A 25874-nucleotide genomic window follows, 5' to 3' on the forward strand; every position below is an offset into this window, starting at 1 on the left:
GGCCAGTGCCCTCACGTGATCGCCAGTCTGCCTCGTTATCTCCTCCTCTCCCTGACTTCTCCTTCCAGGCCGTCTCGTTTCTGTAACCCAGGCCACGCCTCTGCCATCCTCCCAACACCTTCCTGGGCTCGCTCTGACCACCAATAGGGGCGAATGTGCAGCATCTGTCCTTCCTCCGACTGCAGTGACCCTGACGCCCTCCAGTTCGGGCAGGCCATAGCCAACTGTGAGATCTCGCCTTGGCTTACAGCTGTGTGACCATCTGTGTTCACTGCAGCAGCGCGTGTGCTAAACAGTTGCGTGATACTCTGCGGTGCATACATCCTACGACTTCTTTATCCAATAACCCGTCACCAGACATTTGGACAGTTTCCAAATGTAACTGGGCGGTTGTGTGAAGTGCTGTATTGAACAGACGTGCGCGTGTATCTTTGTGAATGAATGTGTGTGTGAGTGTGTGTGTGTTGATCGCCTGAGAACTCTAGACTTAGCTGAAACCTCTATACTTTGCCAAAGGCTTACCTCTCGCTGTGTGTGTGTGTGTGTGTGTGTGTGTGTGTGTGTGTGTGTGTGTGTTTTCCTGCTTCTCGGATGTTTGCTGCCTGCTGTAAGATCTCGGAGTTTGAATGCTTTCTCCCTCCTGCCCCTGCCTCATCCATCCCAGATGCTGGGAATCACCATATGCCCATCAAAAGATAACTCCTTTGTCCCTTTCTGGGAAAATGACATACAACCAGAGTTTGCATGGAGAAGGGAATGAACGATTAGCTTCTTCGTCCTGGCCGCCCTCCATGCTTGCTCTGAGCAAAAAGTAAATCATTGTCTTTTTTGGTAATGGCAGGGATTAAACCCAGGGCTTTGCACACGCAGGACCAGTGCTCTGCCACTGTCTGAAGCTTCCTCTTTGCATCCATGCAGGGGCGATAGTTCATTCTAGTAAACACTGGCCATCTAGCCTGCAGGCGGGGAAGCCCGATTAACTGAGCTGACAGAGGGGTGGTGTTCGGTGCCCTGCAGGAAGAAGGACCTGACCCTGGCCCTCCCCCATACTGCTGGAGTAGCCCTGGAGGCCTGGAGACACTGCTAGGGGTAGCACTGGTGGTCCCCAGCAAGGCAGGGTCCAAGGAGCTCCTCATCCACACGCAGCATTGAACCTCCTGGCCTGCTGTGTGTGTGTGTGGGAGGGGGCGGGGACGACCAGGGTGCAGGTGAACTCCATGCTCTGACATGTGCTCCAGCCCTTGTGCCATATCCCCTGGCCCCTGACCATGTTCAGAATTGACGGGCGTGGTCCACTCTCTAGAGAACCAGTTCAAGGTTGTTTTGCTCACGGATGGCAGAAAATAGACCTAAATTAACTCTGCAGAGAATGGATATCCCCCAATAACTTATAAGCTTGTATCTCCAATAACCAGAAACTTCCAGCTGTCCAGCTGCAGAAGGGACCTTTCAGGCATCATGTCCAACCCCTGAGGCTTCATCTGTCCGATTTCAGAGGGGTCCTAGTATGGCTGCTCACTCTGTGACCCCTCCCTACACCTTTTCTTAAAATTTATTTATTTTTTAATTTAAAAAATTTTTTTAATTTAATGAATCACCGTGAGATACAGTTACAGACTTACGAACTTGCATGATTACATTTCAGTCATACAATGTTCAAATACCTATTCTTCCACTCATGCCGATTCTCCATCATTATACATCTTTTTTTTTTTTACTTTTTGGGTCTCACCTGGCGATGCTCAGGGGTTACTCCTAGCTCTGCACTCATGAAGCACTCCTGCGGGTGCTAGGAGGACCATATGGGATTACTTGGGACCGAACCTGGGTCAGTGGCACGCAAGGCAAGCACCCTCCCTGCTGTGCTATCACCGCAGCCCCACCCCCTCCATCTTTTTTTTTCTTTTTGGGTTACACCCAGCGATGCTTAGGGGTTACTCCTGGCTCTACACTCAGAAATTACTCCTGGCGGTGCTCGGGGGACCATATGGGATGCCAGGGATTGAACCCGGGTCAGCCACATGAAAGGCAAACGCTGTACCCACTATGCTATCACTGAAGCCCCACTCCCTACATCTTAAGGAAATTCCTTCTCCAGGGCTTGGGCAATGGCTTAAAGGATTGGAGCACATGAGCACAGGCTTCGCCCATGGGAGACCCAGGCTCGATCCCTGGCCCTTCAGGGTCCTCTGAGCATTGCGGCCAGTGACCTTCAAACACGGAACCAGGAGTTGCCTCCAAGCACCGCCAGGGGCGCCCTCACCACAAAATGAAAGATTAAAATTCAGATTCAAGGCTTCCTCTTGGTTGAACCCTGAGCGCATGATCTGGTCGGGAGGGTGACATGGGAATGAACCGGTTACTAAATTCCTCAGTTGCTCTGGGCCGCGTCAGAGCAGCTTTGGCTGAGGGATCTGGAGAGAGAGAGAGAGAGAGTACAGAGCGTAGGACATTGGCCTTACAATGACTGATTCAGGTTCAATACCTGCCATCCCATCTACAGAGAGAGAGAGAAACAGACAGAGACAGAGACAGAGAGACAGAGACAGAGGCAGAGAGAATGATTTAAGTGCGATTTGAGTCACTTAGTACTAATACTACTTAGTACCTAGATTCACTTCCGGAGCCTCAGTTTCCTTGTCTATATACAAGATAGCAATAGCACCCCAATCCTGGGGAGGGAGGCAACTGCAGGAGAGAGTATACTCACCAGTCCCTCCTGGACCACCTCCTGGAATGGGCAGACCCTTGTACCCTTCTCCCCTGCACCCCTGCCCCCAAGTGGCTTCCCCGCCCCGCATCCCTGAACTCTACTTCCGTCCAGTTGAAATCTGCTTCCTTCGTCTTTATACCCAGGAATTCAAGCTCTATTCTTGGAGTCCACGTTTCATAAGCACTTTCTCCCACCCTCTGCCCCACGGGAATGCCCACCGGAGGTTTGGTCCAGCCCCTGGAAAGACTCACACGGCGCTGGGACTCCCTGGGCTCGTCCTGACGAAGACCAAGCTGAGTGTGTTCTGCTGAGCCCTTGGCACCTGCAGCCCCCAGGGTAACCGCGTTGTCGGCTCCAGCCTCTGAGGCAGCCCAGGTGGGAAGTAGCCGAGACACCTGGGGCCAAGGTGGGTCCTCAGAGCCCTCAGCAGAGCCGCCCCCAACAATGTGTATGTTCTTAGCTATTGATCACGGAGCCTGAGGAGTGGCTCCAAGTGAGAGGCCCCAAACTCACACATGTTCCACCCTGAGCATCATGACCCCAGAGCACTGCCAGGTGTGGTTCCAAAAAAAGAGAGAGAGAGAGAAAAAAAAAAAGAAACCAGTCCGGGGCCGGAGTGGAGTGATAGTATAGTGGGTAGGGCATTTGCCTTGCATGCAGCCAACCCTGGTTCGATCCCTGGCATCCCGTATGGTCCCCTGAGCACCGCCAAGAGTAATTCCTGAGTGCAAAGCCAGGAGTAACCCCTGAGCATCGCTGGGTGTGACCCAAAAAGCAAAGAAAAAAGAGAAACTAGCCCTTTAAAGCTTCCCCTCTGCTAAATGTAGGGGTGGGGGTTTATAAAAAAAATCAACACCCCCCTCCGTTGCCAGCCGCCATGGCCTCCCCCTTCAGCGGCTGCCCCCTTGGTGCCTGCTGCCTCTCTCTCTGTCTCTCTGCATTCATGTGCCTCTTACTGTCTGTATTCCATTGTGCTGACATCTGGGGACCTGAGCAACCCTGAAGAGACTCCCGGGGTTAAGTAATTCCGTGAGATGATAAATGACCGGCCTGTCCTCAAAGAGGCATCTTTCATATGCAAATGAACACATGGAGTGTCTGGGCCTCCTCACCCCTGGAAATTATTCAAGCAGCCCCGCCAGTGCTTCTTACCCCGCCCCATCCATGGAAACACCAGAGAAGCCCCACATGCCCCCAACCCTTCACCTCCTTTGGAGACCGCTGTCCTGAGCGGACCCCCCCTTTTGGGCCTATGAGTGTGGCCGACTTTATCTTGTCCACGGAAGTCATTTCTTATCACTGGGCCTGGCCAAGTCTAAATCATAATCAATCCTCTGTTTGAAGGTGCGCCTCACAATCTGTTTCTCCGTGGGTAGCAAACCTTGCCTGGGGACCCAAGCAGTAGTACAGAGGGTACTGGGGGTGGGACGCAGCCAACCCGGGGTTCAATCCCCCACATCCCATTTGGTCTCCCAAACACCGCCAGGAGTAACTTCTAAGTGCAGAGCCAGGAGTAACTCATGACCATCACCAGGTGTGACCCAAAAAACAAGCAACAACAACAACAAAACCAAAAACCAAACAAACAAAAAGAAAACCGTACCTGGGTGATCTTTCAAAGCTCTGCTCTGCTCATCTCCCCTTTTCCACCCCCCCCCAAGACTTGGAACCTTTCCATATCCTGCACTTGGTCATCTGCTAGGTCACCCGCACTGGTGATCTACCTCCTGGTCTACCAGCTGTCCCTACTACCACTTCACTGAAACCCTATATGACTCCCTTTTTCCTTTTGACCTCAGCCTACCCAGGGACTCCTCCTCTGTCCAGTTGTTCTTTTCTTGGTTGGGGGGCACCACTGTTACATCCTCAAGGTCGATCCATTTGCAAAAGTCAGTCATGGCTTCTTTGTTTCCTTGTATGCCGACCTCTCCATAGAGCTCCCAGTTCATTTTTTTCTGTGGGTCACCTCCCAAGCAATACTGGGGGGCCCCGGGGACCGTTCAGCCCACTGGACCATAAGGTTCAATGCTCCAGAGGTCCAGTGGTGGTAGGGGACACCAAGCCCACCCACACATGCTATGGGGGGGTTGATGGGGAGTGTTGGCATTCAAATCAGGGGCTACTGCATGATGGTGACCCATGCTACCTCAAACTAATGTCCAGTGCACTCCCCACCTGCCCTTTGTGGCACTTATGACAATTCTCATCATTATTTGTCCAATTACATCTTCAGCATCTTCCTTCTCCAACCAGACAGGTTGCTCATCTCCAGAAGCTTCTACAGTCATAGAAGTGCTCAAGACAGACACGGGCCAGTAGCCCCTTGCCATCTATAACTATGGAGAACTTGAAATATGACCAACACAATGGAGGGTCTTTTCCAAATTTCACCAATTTGATTTTTAATGTATATTGTATCACTATTACTATTATCATTATTATTTGATATGCGAAAAGCAGTAACAGCAACTCTCACAACGGAGACATTACTGGTGCCCGCTGGAGCACACTGATGAACAAGGGGAGGACAGTGCTATTATTATTATTATGATTTTGGTTTTGAGGCCACACCAGTAGGTGCTCATGGATCACTCCTGGCTGGCTCGGGGGACCATGTGGGCTGCCGGGGATCAAACCTAGGTCAGCTGCATGCAAGGCAAGTGCCTTACCCGCTGTACCATCTCTCCAGCCCAATAAAGTCTATCTTATTTAAGTTATTTTACATAGAAATGACATAACTTAACCATAAGTGCCAGTGGCAGCTGTCTTGGACACTAACCCTCTGGATTGTGAGTTTCTTTTGGGGCGAAGAGAGGGAATTGGATTTGGGGGCCGCACCTGGCAGTGCTCCAGGACTGTCCTCCTGGCTCTGTACTCGGGAGTCACCCCCAGTTGCACATGTTACCTGGGAGCCAACCAGGGCCAGCCAGGCTCATGCCAGGGAAGCACCTTCCCCACTGCACTCTCTCCCCAGCCCTAAGTGATGTGCTTCGTATGGACAGGGCCCTATGTCTCGCTCATTCTGTCATAGAATCCTTCGTACCTGGCACAGTGCCCAGGGAAATCACTGACTGCATGCACCAAGGAATCCACGTATTCTGTAAAACTTGCTTTCAAGAAATCATCCTAGAAAGGAGATGCCCGAAAAACTCTGACTTGTCCAAGTTCACGCGAGACGACAGACCCGGGTACAAACACACAGATCCCTGACCCCCGGCGTCTTGGTGCCGAGTCTGAACACCAGGAAGGCCAGGGTATTTCTGGTCGCCGAGGAACCTCGTGGAGATGACCCCGAGTGCAAGAAAGGGCTGTGTTCTTAGTCTCTTTCCCCCTCCCCTGACCCTGTAAACTACTTAGTGGCTAATAATCTATTAACACTTGGCCTCCCCGGGGATCAGGCCTGTTCCCCAGTCCACTCTTGCCAATCCTCCCACTCAATTTTTTTTTTAGCCATATTGCTCTCAGGAAGTCTGCAGCCTGCAATCTGTGCATTTATATGCAGGGTGTGGTTTAAAAAATATCTAAGTCGTGATTTGTAACCCACTCAGATGTACGTGGCTGTTCCTTTCCTTTGATTCTTTTAAAACTTTCTTCTATTATTATTTTGTAATGGATCAAGGTCAAGGGATTTGGAAGCTAACTGACTTCATTCCAATGGAATTTGGAGGATTGCAGATGAAATTTGGAGGTGTCCAGCCTAGGGAGCATCTGTATGTATTCGAAATGATTTTTCAGAGGTAGAGCAAATGATGGCTAATATGCATCAAAGGTTTCATCTCAACCAGGCATTTAGCCTCACGTCATTTGAACTTCACAGTGAGTTAAGTATTTTTATGATTCTCCTTTTAGGTCTTCATTTTAGGGAAACTGAGTCTCAGAAAGCTTAAGGCATTTGTTTAAAGTCACAGCCAAGAAGGGGTACAAGGAGATTTTGAGCCCAAATATTTCTTACCCAAGCGCTAATGCCCTTGATCAGTACACAATTTGGCTTTTCTGGTAGATATTATACATATTAATGTGTTGAAAGTCATCAAGAAATTGAACACGGGGATTTAAAGAGACATCCACTTTGAATTCTCATGCTTCTTTCCAAATTTTATTTGCCCTACGTACCTATCATATATAGCCACTCAATATAAATTTTGAGACTTCCAAATTTCAATCAGTAAAAAGTCTCTTATTATTAGAGAATGAAATGTAACAAGAGTCATTTCTATAAGCAGTAGATTAAATATACATGAATCTTTGAATAACATGCAGAGTTCCAATGCTCTTGCAGAATTGAGAATTTATCCCAATTCAACAGCAATTATAATGTGTGTTGTATTCTTGTTCTAAGCACCAATTTCCATTTCAAAAATCACTTATTGTGTAGGATGGCTTTAAAAATATCCATTTTTCAGTGAAAATAGTGTGTTTCCTTTGAGAAATTGACTCCCAGTTATTTTTACTTTGGTATATTCCTCCCCTGACCTCTGGACAGGATAAGTGAGCGCTCCTTTTTTTTTTTAGCTTTTGTGAAATAGTGCTGTATCACATACCGTCTGTTATTGGGGGATCCCTTAGTATCAAAGCTTAAAAGTCAATGTGAAATCAATGAAAAACATTAATGAAAATTAATTTCGTAGGAAGTAAACATTACAGTGCCTTCCATGCTTGGGGAGTGATCTCAGTCACACTAAAGTCACTTGGGAGACTTTCTCAGTGGGACACAGGGAAACAATTTTTAATTCAAGCACACACACACACATCCTAGTGGTCACGCAGCCCTTCCGCCAAACCCAAACGGTGTCGGCTTTCCCCATCCAAATGGCTGTGGTTCTAAACATTAAAACAACCCCCACCCCCACACACCACCCCAGAGAGGCTTTGGGGAAAATAACATTTCGGATTCTTGAAATTTGCCTAACAAATCAGGCTTGTGGCCGGGAGGGTGCTGCTGGACAAGGCCTGTCCTGGCCACTGATTGCTTGGGGGTTTCCCTCGGGATTCTCAGAACAAATCTGGTGCCCCTTAAGAAGTGAGGCCCCCCCCAGGGCTGGATTCCGGAAGCGCCCCCAAGCTCGACAGACCTCCACGGGGGAGGCCCGACTTACTCCAGCGAGCAGAGCAGGGACAGAAACCTTTCATTCAGAAGCAGGGGCAGGAGCTCCGCCAGGGCTCAGCAGGCACTCAGCACTTCACAAACAACGGGAACCTTGCCCAAGCGCCCCCTCCCCACAAGCCCAGCTTCTCAGAAACCAGCCCACCGCCTCCTTTACCTTCCAAAAGACCTTGCTCAAAAGGAGGGAGTTCGCAGCCAGCCAGAAAGGCTGGAAAAGACAGATGCCAGGGCACTGGCTTAGCAATTCTGTCCCCCATTTCCAGACAGCAGCCAGCGCTTCCTTGAAACACCCACCTCGACGTTCCTTCAGGATGCAGAGCAATTCAAAGCGGCGAGGGGAGGGGGAGGGGGGAGAAGGACAGCGGGAGCTCCCCCAAGAGGGTGCTGATCTGGGGGCCCGGGGGGCACGGACCGAGTCGGAGAGGACAGAGCAGCGGCAGGGCTGCCGGGGTGAGAAACCGGGCCTGTCTCCTCCGGGTCCGCACCTCTGCTCTGGACCGGCGGCATCTCTGCACCCAGGACGCGGGGCGGAGAGACCCCCCTCCCCGGCAATCCCGCAGCCGGGCCCCCCGTTTCCAAAGGGAAGCCGGCCGGCCTGCCTCCGACTCCCACCCCTCCGGGATACTCACGGCAGCTGCCTGAGCTGGAACAAATCCTCCTCCATGTCCGCGCTGCGCCAGGGCGCATGGCCCTTACATGGTGCTGGCGCTGGAGCGGGACGCGCGCGCGGGGGTTTCAGCACCGGGGGCGCCGGACAGCTCCCGCGCCCCGGCCCGGCCACGGGTGGCAGCTGCCCCGGGCAGCGGCCAGCAGCCCAGGAGACAAAGCCACAGCCGCCAGGAGACCGCGGCGAGAGTGGGCGGAGGGGAGGAGGCGGCGGCGGGCAGGAGCGCGCAGCGCGGGGAGAGGGGGCGGGGAGGAGCCTGCACGGCTGGCGGGGAGGTGGGGGAGCCCGGGAGGCTGGTGGGGGGCTATTTCTGGCTCGGGGCCTTGGAGAACACAGCAGCCTGCAGAGTGCCCCTCCGGGACCCTTGGTTGGGCCGGGCTCCCGAGACGTTTAGGAGGAGGGATTCATCCGTGGTGGTGTTTTTGTTTTGATTTTTTTTTTTTTGTATATTTTTTTTCTTTTTTGGTGCAATGCTCTTCGGCCTCAGGATGCTACCACACACGCAGGAAACGAAAAGAAGGGAACGACGTTTATTGTGTGCACGTACTGATGTGTTGCTTCGAACGTTGCTTGCGTGCCAGATGCTGGAATAGGCGCAGGGCACCGTGGCAGAGAACTAGTTGGACGGATCTTTGGCAACACGGAACTGGAGGTCTAGTGGAACTGGTGGAGAGGACAATGGAAGCTGGGCCTGAGAAGACCCTAGAGCGCTAGGCTTTCAACAAGTCTGCTCCCGTGATTTTTTTTTTTTTTTTTTTTTTTTTGCTTTTTGGGTCACACCCGGCAATGCACAGGAGTTCCTCCTGCCTCTGCGCTCAGGAATTACCCCTGGCGGTGCTCAGGGGACCATATGGGATGCTGGGAATCGAACCCAGGTTGGCTGCATGCAAGGCAAACGCCCTACCCACTGTGCTATTGCTCCAGCCCTGATTTTTTTTTTTTAAAAAAAGGATAGCTCTGATTCTGGGAAATCAAAGATGAATTAAGACAAATTCCAGAGGTGCTTCGTCTTCGTGGTTCCATCGCCTGGATGCCTGCCCCCTGCTTAGAACTTAGCTTTCTTCTATGAAGGTTTGGGGGTGTATAATCCTCCGCACCCATCAGAGCCTCGAGCAGATCCTGGCACATAGGATGGCTCCCACCCAGAGTGACACACCCTCCCGTCCTAGGTGAACCAGTAAGTGGCAGGGAAGTTATACAACAGGTGAGAAGAGAGAACTACAGAGATGGCCCTGATGGTTGCTGGCGGGAACCTGTGATTGACTGGGACGACTTCACCCGGGAAAGGAGGGCAGAGCCCCAAGAGAAGAGGGGCAGAGAAGGAATGATGAAAATGGGGGAGGAGTAACAAGCAAGGGGCAGGGGAGGAAATGGAAGGAGGGGAGAGTGGAAAGAGGGGCCAGAACACTCACCGAAGAGCCTTCACTCAAACGGTCTGCTTTGCGTACTGGAGCCCCGGGTTCAATCCCGGATGTGATTCTCTAAACACCCGCGGGAGAAGCTCCCAAGTAGCCCCTGAGCAAACCCAGGCATGGTCCAAAGAGAGAGAGGAGAGCAGAGGAAACCAGTTGGAAACAATCTCACATCCATCACCTTTAGCAGTGGGTTCATAAGTCCTGAATGCCCCCCACCCTCTTCAAACCCCCACGAAAAAGAAAAAACCCACTCAGGACTAGATGAAAATCCACGTGTCCGTGTGTGCCAGGCAGCCAGATATAAGCTTCGCTAATGCCATCCCTCTCCCCGATCTTTGCAACAATGCAATGAGCTGGAGTGTGATTCTTTCTCGGGGTGCTGAGAATCAAACCCCATGGGACCATCTTCACTTACTCTTTGACTCTAACAGCGAAGAGTTGAGCAGTTCGATTCCCGCCTGCGTCTCCAGAGACCTGCACCCTTTTGTGGTTGTTTGGGGACCGGACCAGGCTGTGGTCAGGATTTAACTCCTGAGAGGTTTGGGACAACCGTTATAGGGTGCTGGGGATTGAACCCAGACTGGCATTGTTCTAACCATGACCCACGCTTGTACTCTTAAATGCTGGGTGTCTTTGAGAGTCTCCAAAGAAACAACCCATTTCTGAAAATAGCAAGATAAATTTGAATGATTGAAATGCTGGATGACTGGAACGTTGGTTAACCCAATTCGCAGAATGATACTGAAATCCAACTCATTTATTAGTCATCTGGCAAATATTGCGCCGCTGTGGCCGGGACATCGGTAGTTTGTACCGACTCATTTCTGCCTCCTCCTGACCTCTTATCAGACAGTTAAACACAGCTCTCTGGGTGCCTGTCCCTCGCCAGAGGAATCTGTCCCCGCCCTTTCCCCTGTAAGTACAGTATTGGTTTCACAGGGGCTCCGGCCACAGCTGATTGGCTCAGGGCGTGGGCACTCAGTGAAAGGCATCCAATCCCAGGGCTTGTCAGTACGAGCCGTTGCTAGCTGGGAGCAGGAGGTGGGTGGTCTGGTTCCGTTTCCAGACACCGCACAAACATCTTTGCCAGGCCCTCAGACCCCTCTCTCCCGTCCATCCTCCCAGCCTGGCCAGCTTCTCTAGACCCTGGTAAGCTCTTTCTGCTGGGTCCTCACCATCCCGATTCAGATTCTATTCTCGTGCCTTCCTAAGCGTTTGAGACTGGAAGAAGCCATTCAAGTTCTCTAGCAGAAAATGGTCTGTCTTGTGGCTGAAACTGGCATGATCAGAGACCAGAACACCCAGCCCAGCTCTGCCCCTCACTTGCCGGGTGACCGTGAGTGGGTCCACCGGTAGCAGCAACAATACAGGGAGAAAGAACCCGTCCTTCCTCATGGGGAGGGCAAGAATGCAACCTAGGCACAGGAGGAAGCTTCTGCCTGGCACATTGCAAAGGCATCAGACCTCATCTCTGAGACCATGGCCCTTTCTCCCCACTTCCCCTGCCTCGACTTTCTCGAAACATATTAGCTGATCTTTGTAGGATAGAAAATGGAGGTGGTGTTGGGAAGAACAAGACTTCATAGAAAGAAATCTGTCTTACAGATAGAAATCTATAAAGTACCTCCAAGATTGAGACCCCCAAATTAGCCAAATCAGCACTTTATTAAAAAAAATATTAGCAGTTAACCAAAAACAGCAGGTGAAAGACCGGACAGGGTGGAAATGGAGTAGTGGTTTGTAGAGGATACAATTTTTTACCGATTTCTTATTTTTTAATTGTATCAGTGCTGCTTAAAAACAAACTTTTAAAAAATCGAGATAAAAATACATCACAGAAAAGTTGCCCACAATTTTTTTTTGTTTTGCTTTTTGGGTCATACCCAACGGTGCTCAGGGATTACTCCTGGCTCATGCACTCAGGAATCACTTCTGGTGGTGCTTGGGACACCATGAGGGTTGCTACGGACTGAACTCAGGCCAGCCATTTACAAAGCAAATGCCCTATGGCCACCGTGCTACCACTCCAGCCCCGACGGCTTAATTCATCTTAAAGACCAAAGAATCTTCCACTGTGTGTGTAGACCACATTTCAACTATCCAGTCCTCTGTTGGTAGGCATGAGGGTTATTTGTATCTTGTAGGGGCATGGGCCACACCTGGAGGTGCTCAGAGCTTACTCCTGACTCAGGGATCACTCCTGGTGGGTTTGGGGGACCAAATGGGATCAAGCCTGGGTCAGACATGTGCAAGGCAATTGCCCTCCCTGCTATTCTGTGGCTCCAGCTGCTATTTGTAGCTGAGCACTGATAGAGAAGGGTCTGCTGGAGGCCCCTTTTCTCTTTGTCTGTCTATCTGTGTCTGTCTGTCTGTCTGTCTGTCTGTCTGTCTGTCTGTCTCTCTCTCTCTCTCTCTCTCTCTCTCTCTCAGTGGGATTTAGAGACGTGTGTCTCGGTGGCGAGGTGAGTGCCTGTGTCCAACATTCCCCACATGGCTGCCCCACTGTGAATTCCCACCAGCAACGGAAAAGGAGTCCGTGTTCACATCCTCACCCACGCTCATCTATGGTCTCAGGAAAATGTCCATTCAAGTCTTCTGACCATTTTCAAATTGGGCTGCTTGTTCTTTATTGTCGTTGATTGCAGGACTGTCCCTACCTTTTAAAATATTAATAGATAATAAAAATATTGGCTTGCTGACTCAACCACGTGGCAGCTCAGCTCAGGTACATAGCACATTAGTTACCTGCCTGAAGATCTTCCCATTGCAGCGTTTCATTGTTTTTTCATAGATTTGGACAGGGGGTGGCTCGCAAGAGTTGCTCAGGAAACCCGAGTATGCAAGTCTGATGGTTCATGCGCTCACCCAGGAGTTCTGGGGGCCACTAGGACCAAACACAGCTCTGGTCGGGGACAGAGATGAGACGACCTACAGCCTTGGGGATCTAACTCAGGGTGTGCGTGCAGGACACACCCTCCAGCCTTTTGGGCCCTTGTCCCTGCCTGGAAATGCTCTGGGAAGTGATTGGCTATTCTTTGATTCGGGACCTAGCTCTGGACCAATCAGCTGCAATGAAAAGGTCTAAGGCAGATTCAGAAAAACAAACAAGCAAAAAAAAACAGCAATCGGGAAGTGTGGAGGGGGCAGATTCCTAGAAGATAGAGTGGGAAGGGAATTGGACCTTTTTTGGGACGGGAGGATGGTGCTGGGAATCAACCTAGAGCCTCACATTTTTGGCTGCATGCTGCGTTTTTTGGAGTGGGTCGGAGGCTCCCCGGAAGTGTTGGGGCCCCGCGGAGCAGCACTGGGTGGAGCTCTGGAGACCGTGCAGAGCTCGGGGTTAAACCCGGGGCCCTGTGTGTGCAGAGCGCGTGCTCCAGCCCTGTGGGCTACCTTCCTGGGCCTGTGTGCTAAGTTCCTGATGCTGCATTTTGCAAATAATTATTCCTGATAAACATTGGTGAATTACGGGGGACCGGAAGAGTGATACAGTGGGTAGGGCCTTTGCCTTGCATACGGTCAACGTGGGTTTGATCTTCGGCTTCCCATATGGTGTCCTGAGCACTGCTAGTGGTAATTCCTGAATGCAGAGCCAGGAGTAACCCCTGAGCATTGCCAAGTATGACCCAAAAAGAAAAAAAAAATAGCTAGATCTGACTTTCTACTCTTAACATTCTCATTCTCCACCTAAGTTAGAAATAATAGAAATAATAGTAAGTTGGGGAGCCAGCTTTATACTTTTCCTACACCCTAAAAGAGCTGGCCACCTTGGCAGATGCCCCCCACTGCCATGCATTGAACCCCAGTTCTGAAGTCTGACAGACTCGGCTCAGCACTTCCTTCATCTGCCGCAGACATGTTATTTTACTGTGTCAGACTCACTGATCTCCCTTGTGAAATGGGAAAGGCCTGCCTGCAGTCTCTTGTGAGGAGTAAATTCATGAGGGGGTGGCTTTCCCCCATTCCCACACGGGTGTGTATGGGGCTTCCTCAAACCCCAAACCTCCACAAAGACAATTCTTAAACCTCAGCAGAATAGTCAACTCAAGGGCTATGGAGATAGTACAGGGGTTAAAGTACTTGTCTTACATATGGCCCACCCCAGTTAAATCCCTGACACCACATGTGGTCCCCCAAGCCCCTCAGGTTTTAGTCCTGGGTACAGCTGGGTCTGCTCTGAAAAAAAAAACACCAAAATTCAAAACCTCAGCTTCATGCAGACATGCTCTCTACCCAGAAAGAGTACAGAATTCTCCAGGCAAAGGACTCAGTCTCAGAACACCATCCTTCAACTCACACTCTGCAAGTCCAGTTGCTCACAGGTACTTGGAATGAGCAGCTGTAAAGAGGGTTTCACGTCCAACTCCCTGGGTCTGTGTCATTGCTAGAATGGCTTAGAGGATGCTTCAGTCCTGCTTACTAGACCACCACTTATAGGGGGATTAAAGGCTAAGGAGGAACTCCCAGATGGAACAAACGCAGGAAAGGGTTTGGGGTTCCCCCACGCCAGACATTCCACCCCACACTCCCAGGCCTGCCTCAACCTGCCAAGGTTGTTCCCCCGCCAAGCTCTTGGGATCTTCTTTCCCAAAGTGTGTGATGCAACCCCCTAGACAACAGTAGAAGGGTGTGTGTGTGTGTGTGTGTGTGTGTGTGTGTGTGTGTGTGTGTGGAGAGAGGTGTTTGGGGAGGGAAGGGAGTAGCAACTTCATGTACAATTATCTAATAACTTAAAAGTAGGTAGTACTGGGGCCAGAGCGATAGCACAGTGGGTAGGGCGTTTGCCTTGCATGCAACTGACCCGGGTTCAATCCCCGGCATCCCATATGGTCCCCTGAGCACCGCCAGGCGTAATTCCTGAGTGCAGAGCCAGGAGTGACCCCTGAGCATCGGTGGGTGTGACCCAAAAGGCAAAAATAAAATAAAATAAAATAAATAATAAATAAAAGTAGGTCGTACTGCAGTTCAACCTGGATGCCTTAACCCCTGGACTCTCTCTGGCCCCCAGTTTTGTCTTTTTTTTTCTTTTTGGGTCACACCTGGCAATGCACAAGGGTTACTCCTGGCTCTGCACTCAGGAATCACCCCTGGCGGTGCTCAGGGGACCATATGGGATGCTGGGAATTGAGCTCGGGTCGGCCGCATGCAAGGCAAACGCCTTACCCACTGTGCTATCACTCCAGCCCTCCCAGTTTTGTCTTTTGATATGGTGGCATAGCTAAGAAATATTTGCCTACTCCAAGCAACGAAAAATGCTTCTCTAATCTTTCCTTCTGAAAGATTTGTAGCTTTAGGTTGAAATTTTGGGTCTAGTATTCAAATTAATTTCTGTATAAAGTGAATACCAATGGAAGTAAATTTTACAAAAAGTATTCAGTTATTCCACTCTGCTCCCTTTTCTACTAAAGTACCTTTGCATCTTTCTCAAACACCAATAGACCATAAGTGTGTAGATCCTTCTGGATTCTCTGCCTCCCCCCAGTGGATGCCTTTGCCTTGATGCTATACAACCCTGAAGTATAGACAATTGTAGCTTTATAATATGTCTGAAAGTCACTCAGTGTAAATCATCCATAGTCATATTTTCAGGGATGCGTTGGCCATACTGGATCCTCTGTTTCCAAATGAATTTCAGAATCAGTTTGCTGCTGGAGAGTGAGTTTGAACGGCAGAGTGCATGCCTAGGATTTTATGGTGGTCTGAATTCAATCACTGCACCAAAGGGAGAAAGGAAGGGAAAGAAGAAAGGAAGGGAGGAAGGGAGAGAGGGAACAAAGGAAGGGTGGAAGAAGGGGAGGAAGAAAGGAAGGGAAGGGAAGGGAAGGGAAGGGAAGGGAAGGGAGGGAGGGAAGAAGGGAGAGAGGGAAGGAAGGAAGGAGAGAAGGGAGAGGGAAGGAAGGAAGGAAGGAAGGAAGGAAGGAAGGAAGGAAGGAAGGAAAGAAGGAAAGAAGGAAGGGAGAAAGGGAGGAAGTGAGAGAAGGAAGGAAGGGAAGAAGGGAGAGAGGTAAGAAGGAAGGATGAAAGGAAGGAAAGAAGGAAGGAAGGATGGATGGAAGGAAGGAAGGAAGGAAGGAAGGAAAAGAAGCTTGTTAATTTCTTAAAAACAAAGTTTGCAGATAGGGGCTGGAGGGTGTTTGCCTTGCACATGGCCAACCCAGGTTCGATTCCCAGCATCCCATATGGTCCCCTGAGTACCACCAGGAGTAACTCCTGAGTGCAAAGCCAGGAGTAACCCCTGTGCATTGCCAGGTGTGACCCAAAAGGCAATAAAAAACAAAAAACAAAAAAAAAACAACAAACAAAAAAAAAAACAACCAAAGTTTGCAGATAGAAGGAATGAATAGAGAAACCTTGTTGTTGTGATTTTTTTTTTGGTGGGGGCGGTGCTACGTCTGGCTGTGTCCAGGGCTTCGTCCTAGCTCTGTGCTTTGGGGCCATTTCCTGAGCACACTGCTCTGGATCTGACCAGACGTGGTTGAATGTGAGGCAAATTCCTCAGCCCCTGCTCTGTCTCTTGGCTTTACTTCTCTTTGTTGCTACTGTATAAAGACACCATCGATTTCTCTCTCTCCCCGTCACCCAGGATTCCTAGTGGGGCGGTGGGGAATCGTCTCGATCTCTGCTGGTGGCACTGGGGCTTGAACTTTCGGCCTTGGGCCTGCTGCACAAGTGTGCCGAGCCCCAGAACTACCTTTCGTCCCCCCATCCGCATGTTGATCTTGCAGCTAGCAAAACCACAAAGCTCGTAGCTTTATCCGGATGTTCCAGGAGATCATCTACAAATAGGACAACTCTATCTGTTCAAATGTATATAGTTTTGAGATGATGGTCCGGGAACACTAACTCCTCCTTCATACCCTCTGAGAAGGACTAGAATAATAATAATAATAATAATAAAGTAGTCGATTGTACAGACAGAAGCAACAGATAAAAAGAAGTAGGGGTCTTGTTAACACCCAAAGGGCGGGCTCTATAGTACAGAGATTAAGGTGCTTAGCTTGCATGCCGCCCCTTCGGCTGAGACCCGGATTTGATCTCCAGCATCACATATGCCCCGTTAGGAGTGATCCCTGAGCACAGAGCCAGGAGTAAGCCCTGAGCACACCAGGCTGTGGCTCTAAAACAAACCAAAAAAGACAGACAATAACTAGGGTTGAGGATGTGGGAAGATTTGAAGCTGTGCCCTGTTGGTGGGAAGGTGAATTGGGGCGTTCCCTAGAGAAGACAGCCTGAATCCCCTTAAACACTGGAACAGGGGCTGGAGCGATAGCACAGCGGGTAGGGCGTTTGCCTTGCATGCGGCCGACCCGGGTTCAATTCCCAGCATCCCATATGGTCCCCGAGCACCACCAGGAGTAATTCCTGAGTGCATGAGCCAGGAGTAACCCCTGTGCATCGCCGGGTGTGACCCAAAAAGAAAAAAAAAAGAAAAAAAACACTGTAACAGTCAGCCCACAGGAAACATTTCCACTCACAGGTCACTGTCACTGTCACTGTCCTCCCGTTGTTCATTGATTTGCTCGAGCAGGCCCAGTAATGTCTCCCTTGTGAGACTTGTTACTGTGTTTGGCATATCGAATACGTCACGGGTAGCTTGCCAGGCTTTGCCATGCAGGTGAGATACTCTCGGTAGCTTGCCGGGCTCTCCGAGGGGGACGGAGGAATTGAACCCAGGTTGGCCGCGTGCAAGGCAAACACCCTACCCGCTGTGCTATCGCTCCAGCCCCACTCACAGGTATATATATATTTTTTTAATTGATGAATGGTTTATTAATTTCTTTTTAAACTCATTAAAATCTCCAAACAATTCACTGTAAATTAGTCCCATTTACAACCTAGGGAATTAAAAACTTTACATCGTGTATAAATTTCACTGATAAATGTTATATGCCTGTGTTTTTCTCCGGCACTTCGAAACCCAGTGAGGCCCAAGCAGAGCTAATGGGACAGATTGCTTTACAGGCTTTGGCAACATCTTGAAATCTAATAAACCAAACCTGGAAATAGAATAAATCATTCTTTCAGACATTTAAAATACTATCCACAGGCTTGCTCAAAATCTCTTACTGTTTCAGGGGCTGGAGCAATAGCACAGTGAGTAGGGCATTTGCCTTGCACGCAGCCGACCTGGGTTCGATTCCCAGCATCCCATATGGTCCCCCGAGCACTGCCAGGAGTGATTCCTGAGTGCAGAGCCAGGAGGAACCCCTGAGCATCGCCGGGTGTGACTCAAAAAGCAAAAAAAAAAAAAAAACCTCTTACTGTTTCAAATGAAAATACAAATCTAATATATATTGATCATTTCCAGTTAAACCAGTAAAATTGTTGAGTTCTTTCAGATGTCTAACTGATAAAAGCATCTTAATAATAAAGTCACATTATGCTGAATATTACCTAATTTAATTTTGTAACAGTTTATGTTCAACTTCAAGTAAGAGTTGATGCCCTTGGTCTCTACTATTTTTCTCCCTAGGAAAATCACACACACACACTCAGACCGAAGCAGGTGCTAGGTTGAAGGCTTTGTGGTCTTGGTTCTGTTCTGAGCCGAAAGGCTTGGGTCTGAGGGAGGAGGTGGTAACTGCACTCAGATGGAGGGCCCTGATCCGTGGCTGGCAGATTCAAGCTTTGCTAACAGGTGTATGACCCAGAGAAAGAGAAGTGGAGTGAACCGCATACTTCGACAGCCTGTTTGTAGCATGGTTAGTCTTAAGAGAAGAACAAAGCAGAAGCGAATTGAATGCCCCCAGATTGACACGGTAGACTAACAGGCCACATGTCCAGACCATGGGATGTTACTCTGATAGAAAAAAAAAATTTTTTTCTTTTTGGGTCACACCCGCGATGCTCAGGGGTTCCTCCTGGCTCATGCACTCAGGAATCACTCCTGGCGGTGCTCGGGGGACCATATGGGATGCTGGGAATCGAACCTGTGTCAGCCACGTTGGCTGCGTGCAAGGCAAACGCCCTACCCGCTGTGCTATTGCTCCAGTCCTGAAAAAAATTTTTTTATTAATTCACGTGAGGTACAGTAACAAAGCTTTCATATTTGAGCTTCGATTATACTGTCATCAAACACCCATCCCTTCACCGGTGCAAATTTTCCACCACCAAAATCACCAGTATCTCCCCTCCTACCCCATGCCACACCTTCCCCTCCCTGTGTGCCAGACAATTTGCACAGTGCTCCGTTTCTCTACTTTAGTTATCTTCGGTATTTCGAGACCATTCCCACCACTGCTATTGCCTGCTGGAAAGGCAATGCTAGACAATGTGTCTTGTAATTGCTTATTTTGGATACAATATAATGTCGCACGGAGCAGCCGCGCACTCTGGGGATTCTAAAAATTTTAATAATTAGGGTCTGAAGAGATTGCTGCAGCAAGTTGCTCAGGTCCGAGACTCATTTGTGTGTCTCCGAATGATGGCCTTGTGGGAACTTATGTAGACAGTGCCCGGATGTGATATCATCTCAGAGTCCGATCGGGACGGGAGGACAGAAAAAGAAATCAGGCACTGCTTCACGTTCCAACAGGAATGAACCTTGGAAAGTTGGAAATAAGTGAATTGGTCCATGCACACATGGCCACGTGATACATAAGGTCTTGTACAGGTGATGCCCAGCCAGCAGGCAAATCTCTCAAGACAGAAGGACTTACAGTTCTCCAGTGGGGACAAGTGGACAGCAGGGAATGGACAGGCTGAGCCATTTCTTGTAACAGGGACAGAAAAGGTCTCAAGTCACAAATGGCGATAATTACACAGCCCCGTGAATGTGCTACGAACATTGAATTGGACCCCGAGCAGGGCTAACTTGGATGTGGGTTATAGCTCCGTAAGGCTGTTCTTTTAAACATGGAATTCTAAAAATAAGTAGATGAGTTAATAAAGCACATTTCTTTGGAAAAAATCAGTTTCCAGGTGGGAGACATGTAGAGGGGTTAAGGAGCTTACCTTGCACGTGGCTGATGCTGGTTTGGTCCTGGGCCCTGCGTGTGGTCTCTGAAGCATCCCCTGGAGTGACCCCTGAGCACAGAGCCAGAAGTAGTCCCTGAGCACTGCCAGCTGGTGGCCCCCAAGCCAAACCAAAGAAACTTAAGACTTTTCAGGGCTTTTGGTGTTTAGACAGAGACATTTCTTTTTTCTTTCTATTTTTTTTTCTTTTTGGGTCACATCTGATGATGCACAGGGGTTACTCCTGGCTTTGCACTCAGGAATTATGCCTGGCGGTGCTCAGGGGACCATATGGGATGCTGGGAATTGAACCTGGGTCGGCCGCGTGCAAGGCAAACGCCCTCCCCGCTGTGCTCTCTCTCCAGCCCCGGGGTCAGGATGTTCTGTGATATTTTATTTTTTAGTCATCGTAATTTACAAAGTTATTGGGTTTCCGATGTTCCAGCACCAAACCCTTCACCACTGTCCACGTCCCGTACCAAGGCCCCCAGTTTCACCACCCGCCCCACACACACCCCACCCCAGCCCGCCTCTTGCCGGATACTTTCCTTTTATGCACTGGGGGGTTTAGAAGAGGGCTACAGAGAGGGCATCGTGCATCCCACTCCACCTGCTTTCAGCACCCAGTCCCCCTCAGGACTGACAGCGTCCCTCTGTCACTGTCACAGCAGTCCCTTCCCTGGCTGGTCCTTCTCCACCCCCTGTTGGCTAGACTCCTGCTCAGGGCCAGTTCTGCTCTGTGTCCTTGCCTTTGAGTAACATGCGCATAGGGGTGCGATCATTCCCTCTCCTCCAACTCCTCTCATGACACTCTCCAGATGTTCAGCATGACACTCTCCAGATCCAAATTGTGTAACTGCATCTTTTCGTAGCCCTGAGTAGTATTCCATTTGGAATGCACCATCGCTTCTTTATCTAGTCATCTGTTCTTGGACATTCAATCGTGTTTAAAACCCTATCGACTTTCTTTCTTTCTTTCTTTCTTTCTTTCTTTCTTTCTTTCTTTCTTTCTTTCTTTCTGTACTTGCTGTTTATTCAGCCATTGACTAAGCTGACTGAATTGTTAAACCCTATTTTTGTTTTTGTTTTTGGACCACACTCAGTGGTATTCAGAGCCTACCTACTCCTGGCTCTGAACTCAGGGATCATTCCTGGTGGGCTCTGGACCATATGGGGTGCCAGGGATCAAACCCAGAGCAGCCTCATATAAGGCAAGCAATGAACCTACTGTACTATCTCTGCAGCACCAAACCCTAACTGAAAAAAAAAAAAAGTATTCTACTAGTTAAAACAAAGACTAGTTTAAAAAAGCTTAAACATATTTATTCATTACTTTTTCGTTTGTTTGTTTTTGTTATTTTTTTTGTTTTGGGGCCATACCCAGTGTTTCTTAGGGCTTACTCCTGGCTCTGTGCTCAGGGGTTGTTCCTGACTGGCTCAGGAGACTCTGTGGAATGCTGGGGATTGAACCCAGGTCCTCTGCCTGCAAGGCCAGCTCCCTCCCTGCTGTACTGTCGCTTCGGCCCGAGAGGTACTTATTTTTAAAAGGAATCTCATGAATTAAAATTTATAAAGAGATTGTCTTGGGACTGGGTAGATAGTAGAGCTGGCAGGGTGCTGACCAACAAAGTCACTTGTTTATTAATAATTTATTATGTTTTGGTTTTGGGGGCCACACCCAGTGTTGCTTAGGGCTTAATCCTGACTACACTCAGAGATCACTGCTGGCGGGCTCGGGGGACCAGATGGAACATCTAGGATTGAACCCAGGTTGGTTCCCTGCAAAACAAATGCCCTCCCCGCTGTGCTATTGCTCCAGTCCCTAAGGTACTTACTTTTAAAAGGAATCCGATGAGTTAAAATTTATAAGAGATTGTCTTGGGACTGGATAGATAGGCCCAGGTTCTGTCTCAGGCATTCCATAAGGTCCCCAGAGCACCGCCAGGAGTCATTCCTGAGTGCGGAGCCAGGAGCCAGGAGGAACCCCTGAGCACCACCAGGCGGGGCCCTCCCCAACACTACCCGTGTTTTCATTTTCATTCAAAGCAGTTTCTAACTTTCCTTGTTAGTGCTTTGTTTACCCAGGGTTTAAGGAGGAATGCATTCATTTCCATAAATTTATGAATATTGCAAACTCCCTTCTGTTATTGATTCCTAATCCCATGCCATTATGATGAGAGAACACACTTGTCTGATTTCAGTCTTCTGAAATTTATTGTGATGTGTTTCATGGCCTCACAAACGGTTTATCTTGGACCCCGTTCTGTGTGTCCTTGAGAAGAGAAGGGATTTTGCTGCGGTCAGGGAGGGCGAGCCGTTGACATGCTCCCTCTGGTAGGTTTAGAGGACTGTTTGGGGACCTCTTCTGTCTCCTCCCCTCCCCTCCCTCCCCGGATTCCCCCTCCTCTCCCCTCCTGCCTTCCTCTTCCCTCCCCTCCCCTCCCTATCTTGCCCTCCCCTTCCCTCCCCTTTCATCGCCCAATGCTCAGGAATTCTTCCTGGCTCTCCACTCAGAAATTATTCCTGGCAGTGCTTAGGGGACCTTATGGGATGCTGGGGATGGAACCCAGGTTGGCCGCATGCAAGGTAAATGCCCTTTCGGCCGTATGATTGTTCCAGCTCCGAAAGTAGGGTCTTGAAGTCTCGGACTGTGAGTCTTTTTTTTTTCTTTCTGGGTCACACCCGGCAATGCACAGGGGTTCCTCCTGGCTCTGCACTCAGGAATTACTCCTGGCAATGCTCAGGGGATCATATGGGATGCTGGGAATCGAACCTGGGTCGGCCACATGCAAGGCAAACGCTCTACCCGCTGGGGTATTGCTACAGCCCCTCCAACTCTGAGTCTTGAGTCATGTGCTTCTCCCATTTCTGTCTGTTCATCATACACTTGGGGGCTCGATTGTTCAGGGCCTCTATCTTACAATTGTATCTTGATGCACTGGCTCTTTGTCTTTGTAAGCACCCTTTGGTGATATATATATTTTTTGCATAAAGTCTGCTTGTATGACATTATCAGCATCACTCCATTCTTATTTGCTACAGCGTGTGTGGCAAAACTCTGCCTCCTTTTACTTTCAGTTCATTTTCATGGGAACCTAAAAGGAACTCTTTCAGATTAGTATATCGGTGGGACACGTTGGATTGGCTCTCCCAACCTATGGCTTATAGTGAGGGGCTTTAACCATCGAAATTCATCATGATCATGAATTATTTGGAATTACATTCGTTTCCAACATTCTTCTGGGAATTTTATTTCTTAGTTCCTCCATTACAACAGTCTGTGGTGTTAAATATTTCTTTTCCAGAGCACTATTTAAATTTCATTGTTATTTGTGGGGGGAGCACACTGGTGATACTCAAAAGTTAATCCTGGCTCTGCACTTAGGAATTACCCCGGTGGTGCTCGGGGCACCATATGAGATGCCAGGGATCGAACCCTGGTCGGCCAGGTGCAAGGCAAGCGCCCTACCTGTTGTGCTATCACTCTGACCCAATTTCCTTGTTACTTGGAGGAGGGTCTCCCACAGTACTCAGGGGCCTATGCAACTCCTGTTTTTTTTTTCTTTTTTTTTTTGCTAACCGGCCATATTGAAAAAAGAATGACCGATATTGTGCATTTTACACAGAAGGGTGATCAGGAAAGACCATTCAAAATATATAGTTCAGGGGCAAGAGCAATAGCACAGTGAGTAGGGTGCCCGCCTTGCGTGTGGTCAGCCCGTGTTCAGTTCCCGGCCTCCCGTAGGGTTCTCTGAACCTCGCCGAGTGATCCCTGAGCACAGAGCCTAGAGTAACCCCCAAGCACCACCAGGTGTTACCCCAACTTTGCCACTATATTTACAATTCGTTCATTTGTGGTACACGTAGACCCCTGTGCAACAAACAACACCAAAGTCAAGATTGAGAATATTTGCATAGCCCCTGCTTGCCCGTGTCTAACTCCAAGACTCTGCTTTCTAGCACAGTGAACGAATTTGATTTTTCCTGGTCTCTAGATCAACAGAAACGTACAATATTCTCTCAGGTGTGGCTTCTTTCATTCCACTTGCTTTGAGATAGATACATCTGTACCTTTTAGAAATGTAGTCTTTTGCGGCTGGAGCGATAGCACAGTGGGGAGGGCGTTTGCCTTGCATGCGGCGGACCCGGGTTCGATTCCCAGCATCCCATATGGTCCCCTGAGCACCGCCAGGAGTGATTCGAGTGATTCCTGAGTGCAGAGCCAGCAGGAACCCCTGTGCATCGCCGGGTGTGACCCAAAAAGCAAAAAAAAAAAAAAAAAAAAATTAAAAGAAAGAAATTTAGTCTTTTACCACCCAAAAAGCAAAAAAAAAAAAAAATTAAAAGAAAGAAATTTAGTCTTTTACCACCGAGTCTTTTTTTTTAATTGAATCACTGTGAGATGGACCCTTACAAAGCTGTTCAGGATTATATTTCAGTTATACAATATTCCAACACCCATCCCTCCACCACCAATGTCCCCAGTATCCCCCCACTCCTTCCCACCCCTCCCCCTGCCTCTATGGCAGACAAGTTCCCTCTTACTCTCTCTCTACTTTTGGGCATTATGATTTGCGATACAGATACTGAGAGGCCATCATGTTTGGTCCTTTATCTACTTTCAGCAAACATCTCCCATCCCGAGTGATCTCTCCAACCATCACTGACTTAGTGATCCCTTCTCTATCCCAGCTGCCTTCTTTTGGTGCTATTTTGAATAAAGGAGCTATGAACAATAACGTACAAGTCTTTGTGTGAATTGGTATTTGCATTTCTTTTGGACAAATTCATCGAAATAGAATAGGTGGACTATAAAATTAATTTTAAAAACTCTAGGGAGGGGGCAGGCCCACACTTCACGGACCTTAGGGGTCGCTTGTAGGGGGGATCTAGGGGCCCAGGGATTGAGGTCAGGGCCCCTGAGTGCAAAGTCCTTTGAGCTACTTCCACGAAGTAACTTTTATAGGAAACTACCAAGCAGTTTTTCAAATATTTGTATTCCCTGCATCAAGGTGGTTCGATTCTTTACCAATAAATATGTGACACTGTTCTTTTAGCCATTCTGAAGAGTATCTAGTGGGTATAGAGGGTTTCAGAAGTGCATTTCCCCACTGATGACTAAATGCTATAGGCCATCTTCTCTGAGTGCATTGGCCATTTGGATAGCTTCTGAATGCCTGACCAACTAGTCTTGTCAGTCTGGAGGACATTCTTTGTCTTATTAAGTGATGGTTTGTTTCTTAATCAGCATGAAAGGTTTTGTTAGATATATGTTGTCTCAATATTTTCTGAAATTTGTAACTTAATGTCTTTTATATTTTGAGTGCCTTTCAAAAAAGAAAAAGGTTTTCAATTTTGATAAGATTATCAAGCAAGTGGGTAGAGGGGACCCCTAGCGATGCGTTCTTGGGAAACAATAAACCAAAATGTGAGGTTTTTTTTTGCTTTTTGGGTCACACCTGGCAATGCACAGGGGTTACTCCTGGTTCATGCACTCAGGAATTATTCCTGGCGGTGCTTGGGGGACCATATGGGATGCTGGGAATCAAACCCTGGTCGGCCGCGTGCAAGGCAAACGCCTTACCCACTGTACTATCACTCCAGCCCCCCCAAATGTAATTTAAAAGTTGCTTTTTCACCAGTCTTACCAGTGACCCCAGAGAGTAGAGGCCGGACTCCCTTTGTGGATGCAGGAATTGGAGCAGGAATTAGAAGCAAGATTCTGATGGAGCGAGGTCCAGTCCAAAGAAGGCAGCAGACCCCTTCAGAGAAAAGCTTTAACAGGAGCCAAAGGCTGTGATTAGAGCAAAAAAGAAGGTCAGGAAAAGTTCCAAGTCCTTCCCCTTTGACATGGAATGCCCTGAAACACACTTTTATCTATAGATAGAGTTCCGTGTGGGGGCAGTTTGTGGAAAATACTAGAAAGCCAACGATGCCAAAGGAAGTGGCACACATCCCCTTTCAGGGGTCCCCCTTCCCCTCATCTCAGCTTGGGATGTGTAATCCCTTTTACTTTATGGG

General features: G+C 48.9%; 1 protein-coding gene across 1 annotated transcript in view; it reads right to left on the minus strand.

Annotated features, from left to right (window-relative positions):
- SVOP (SV2 related protein) overlaps positions 1-8687 on the minus strand; it is a 61206-nt gene extending 52519 nt beyond the window's left edge. Inside the window, exon 1 of the mRNA XM_056114499.1 lies at positions 8447-8687. Within this exon, the coding sequence (XP_055970474.1) occupies positions 8447-8481 (35 nt within the window). The 5' untranslated portion in view covers positions 8482-8687. The remainder of the gene's footprint in view (positions 1-8446) is intronic.
- Positions 8688-25874: the final 17187 nt, after the last annotated feature.

This window comes from Sorex fumeus, unplaced genomic scaffold (genome assembly GCF_029834395.1).
Source record: "Sorex fumeus unplaced genomic scaffold, SorFum_2.1 ptg000025l, whole genome shotgun sequence".
Lineage (NCBI taxonomy): Eukaryota > Metazoa > Chordata > Mammalia > Eulipotyphla > Soricidae > Sorex > Sorex fumeus.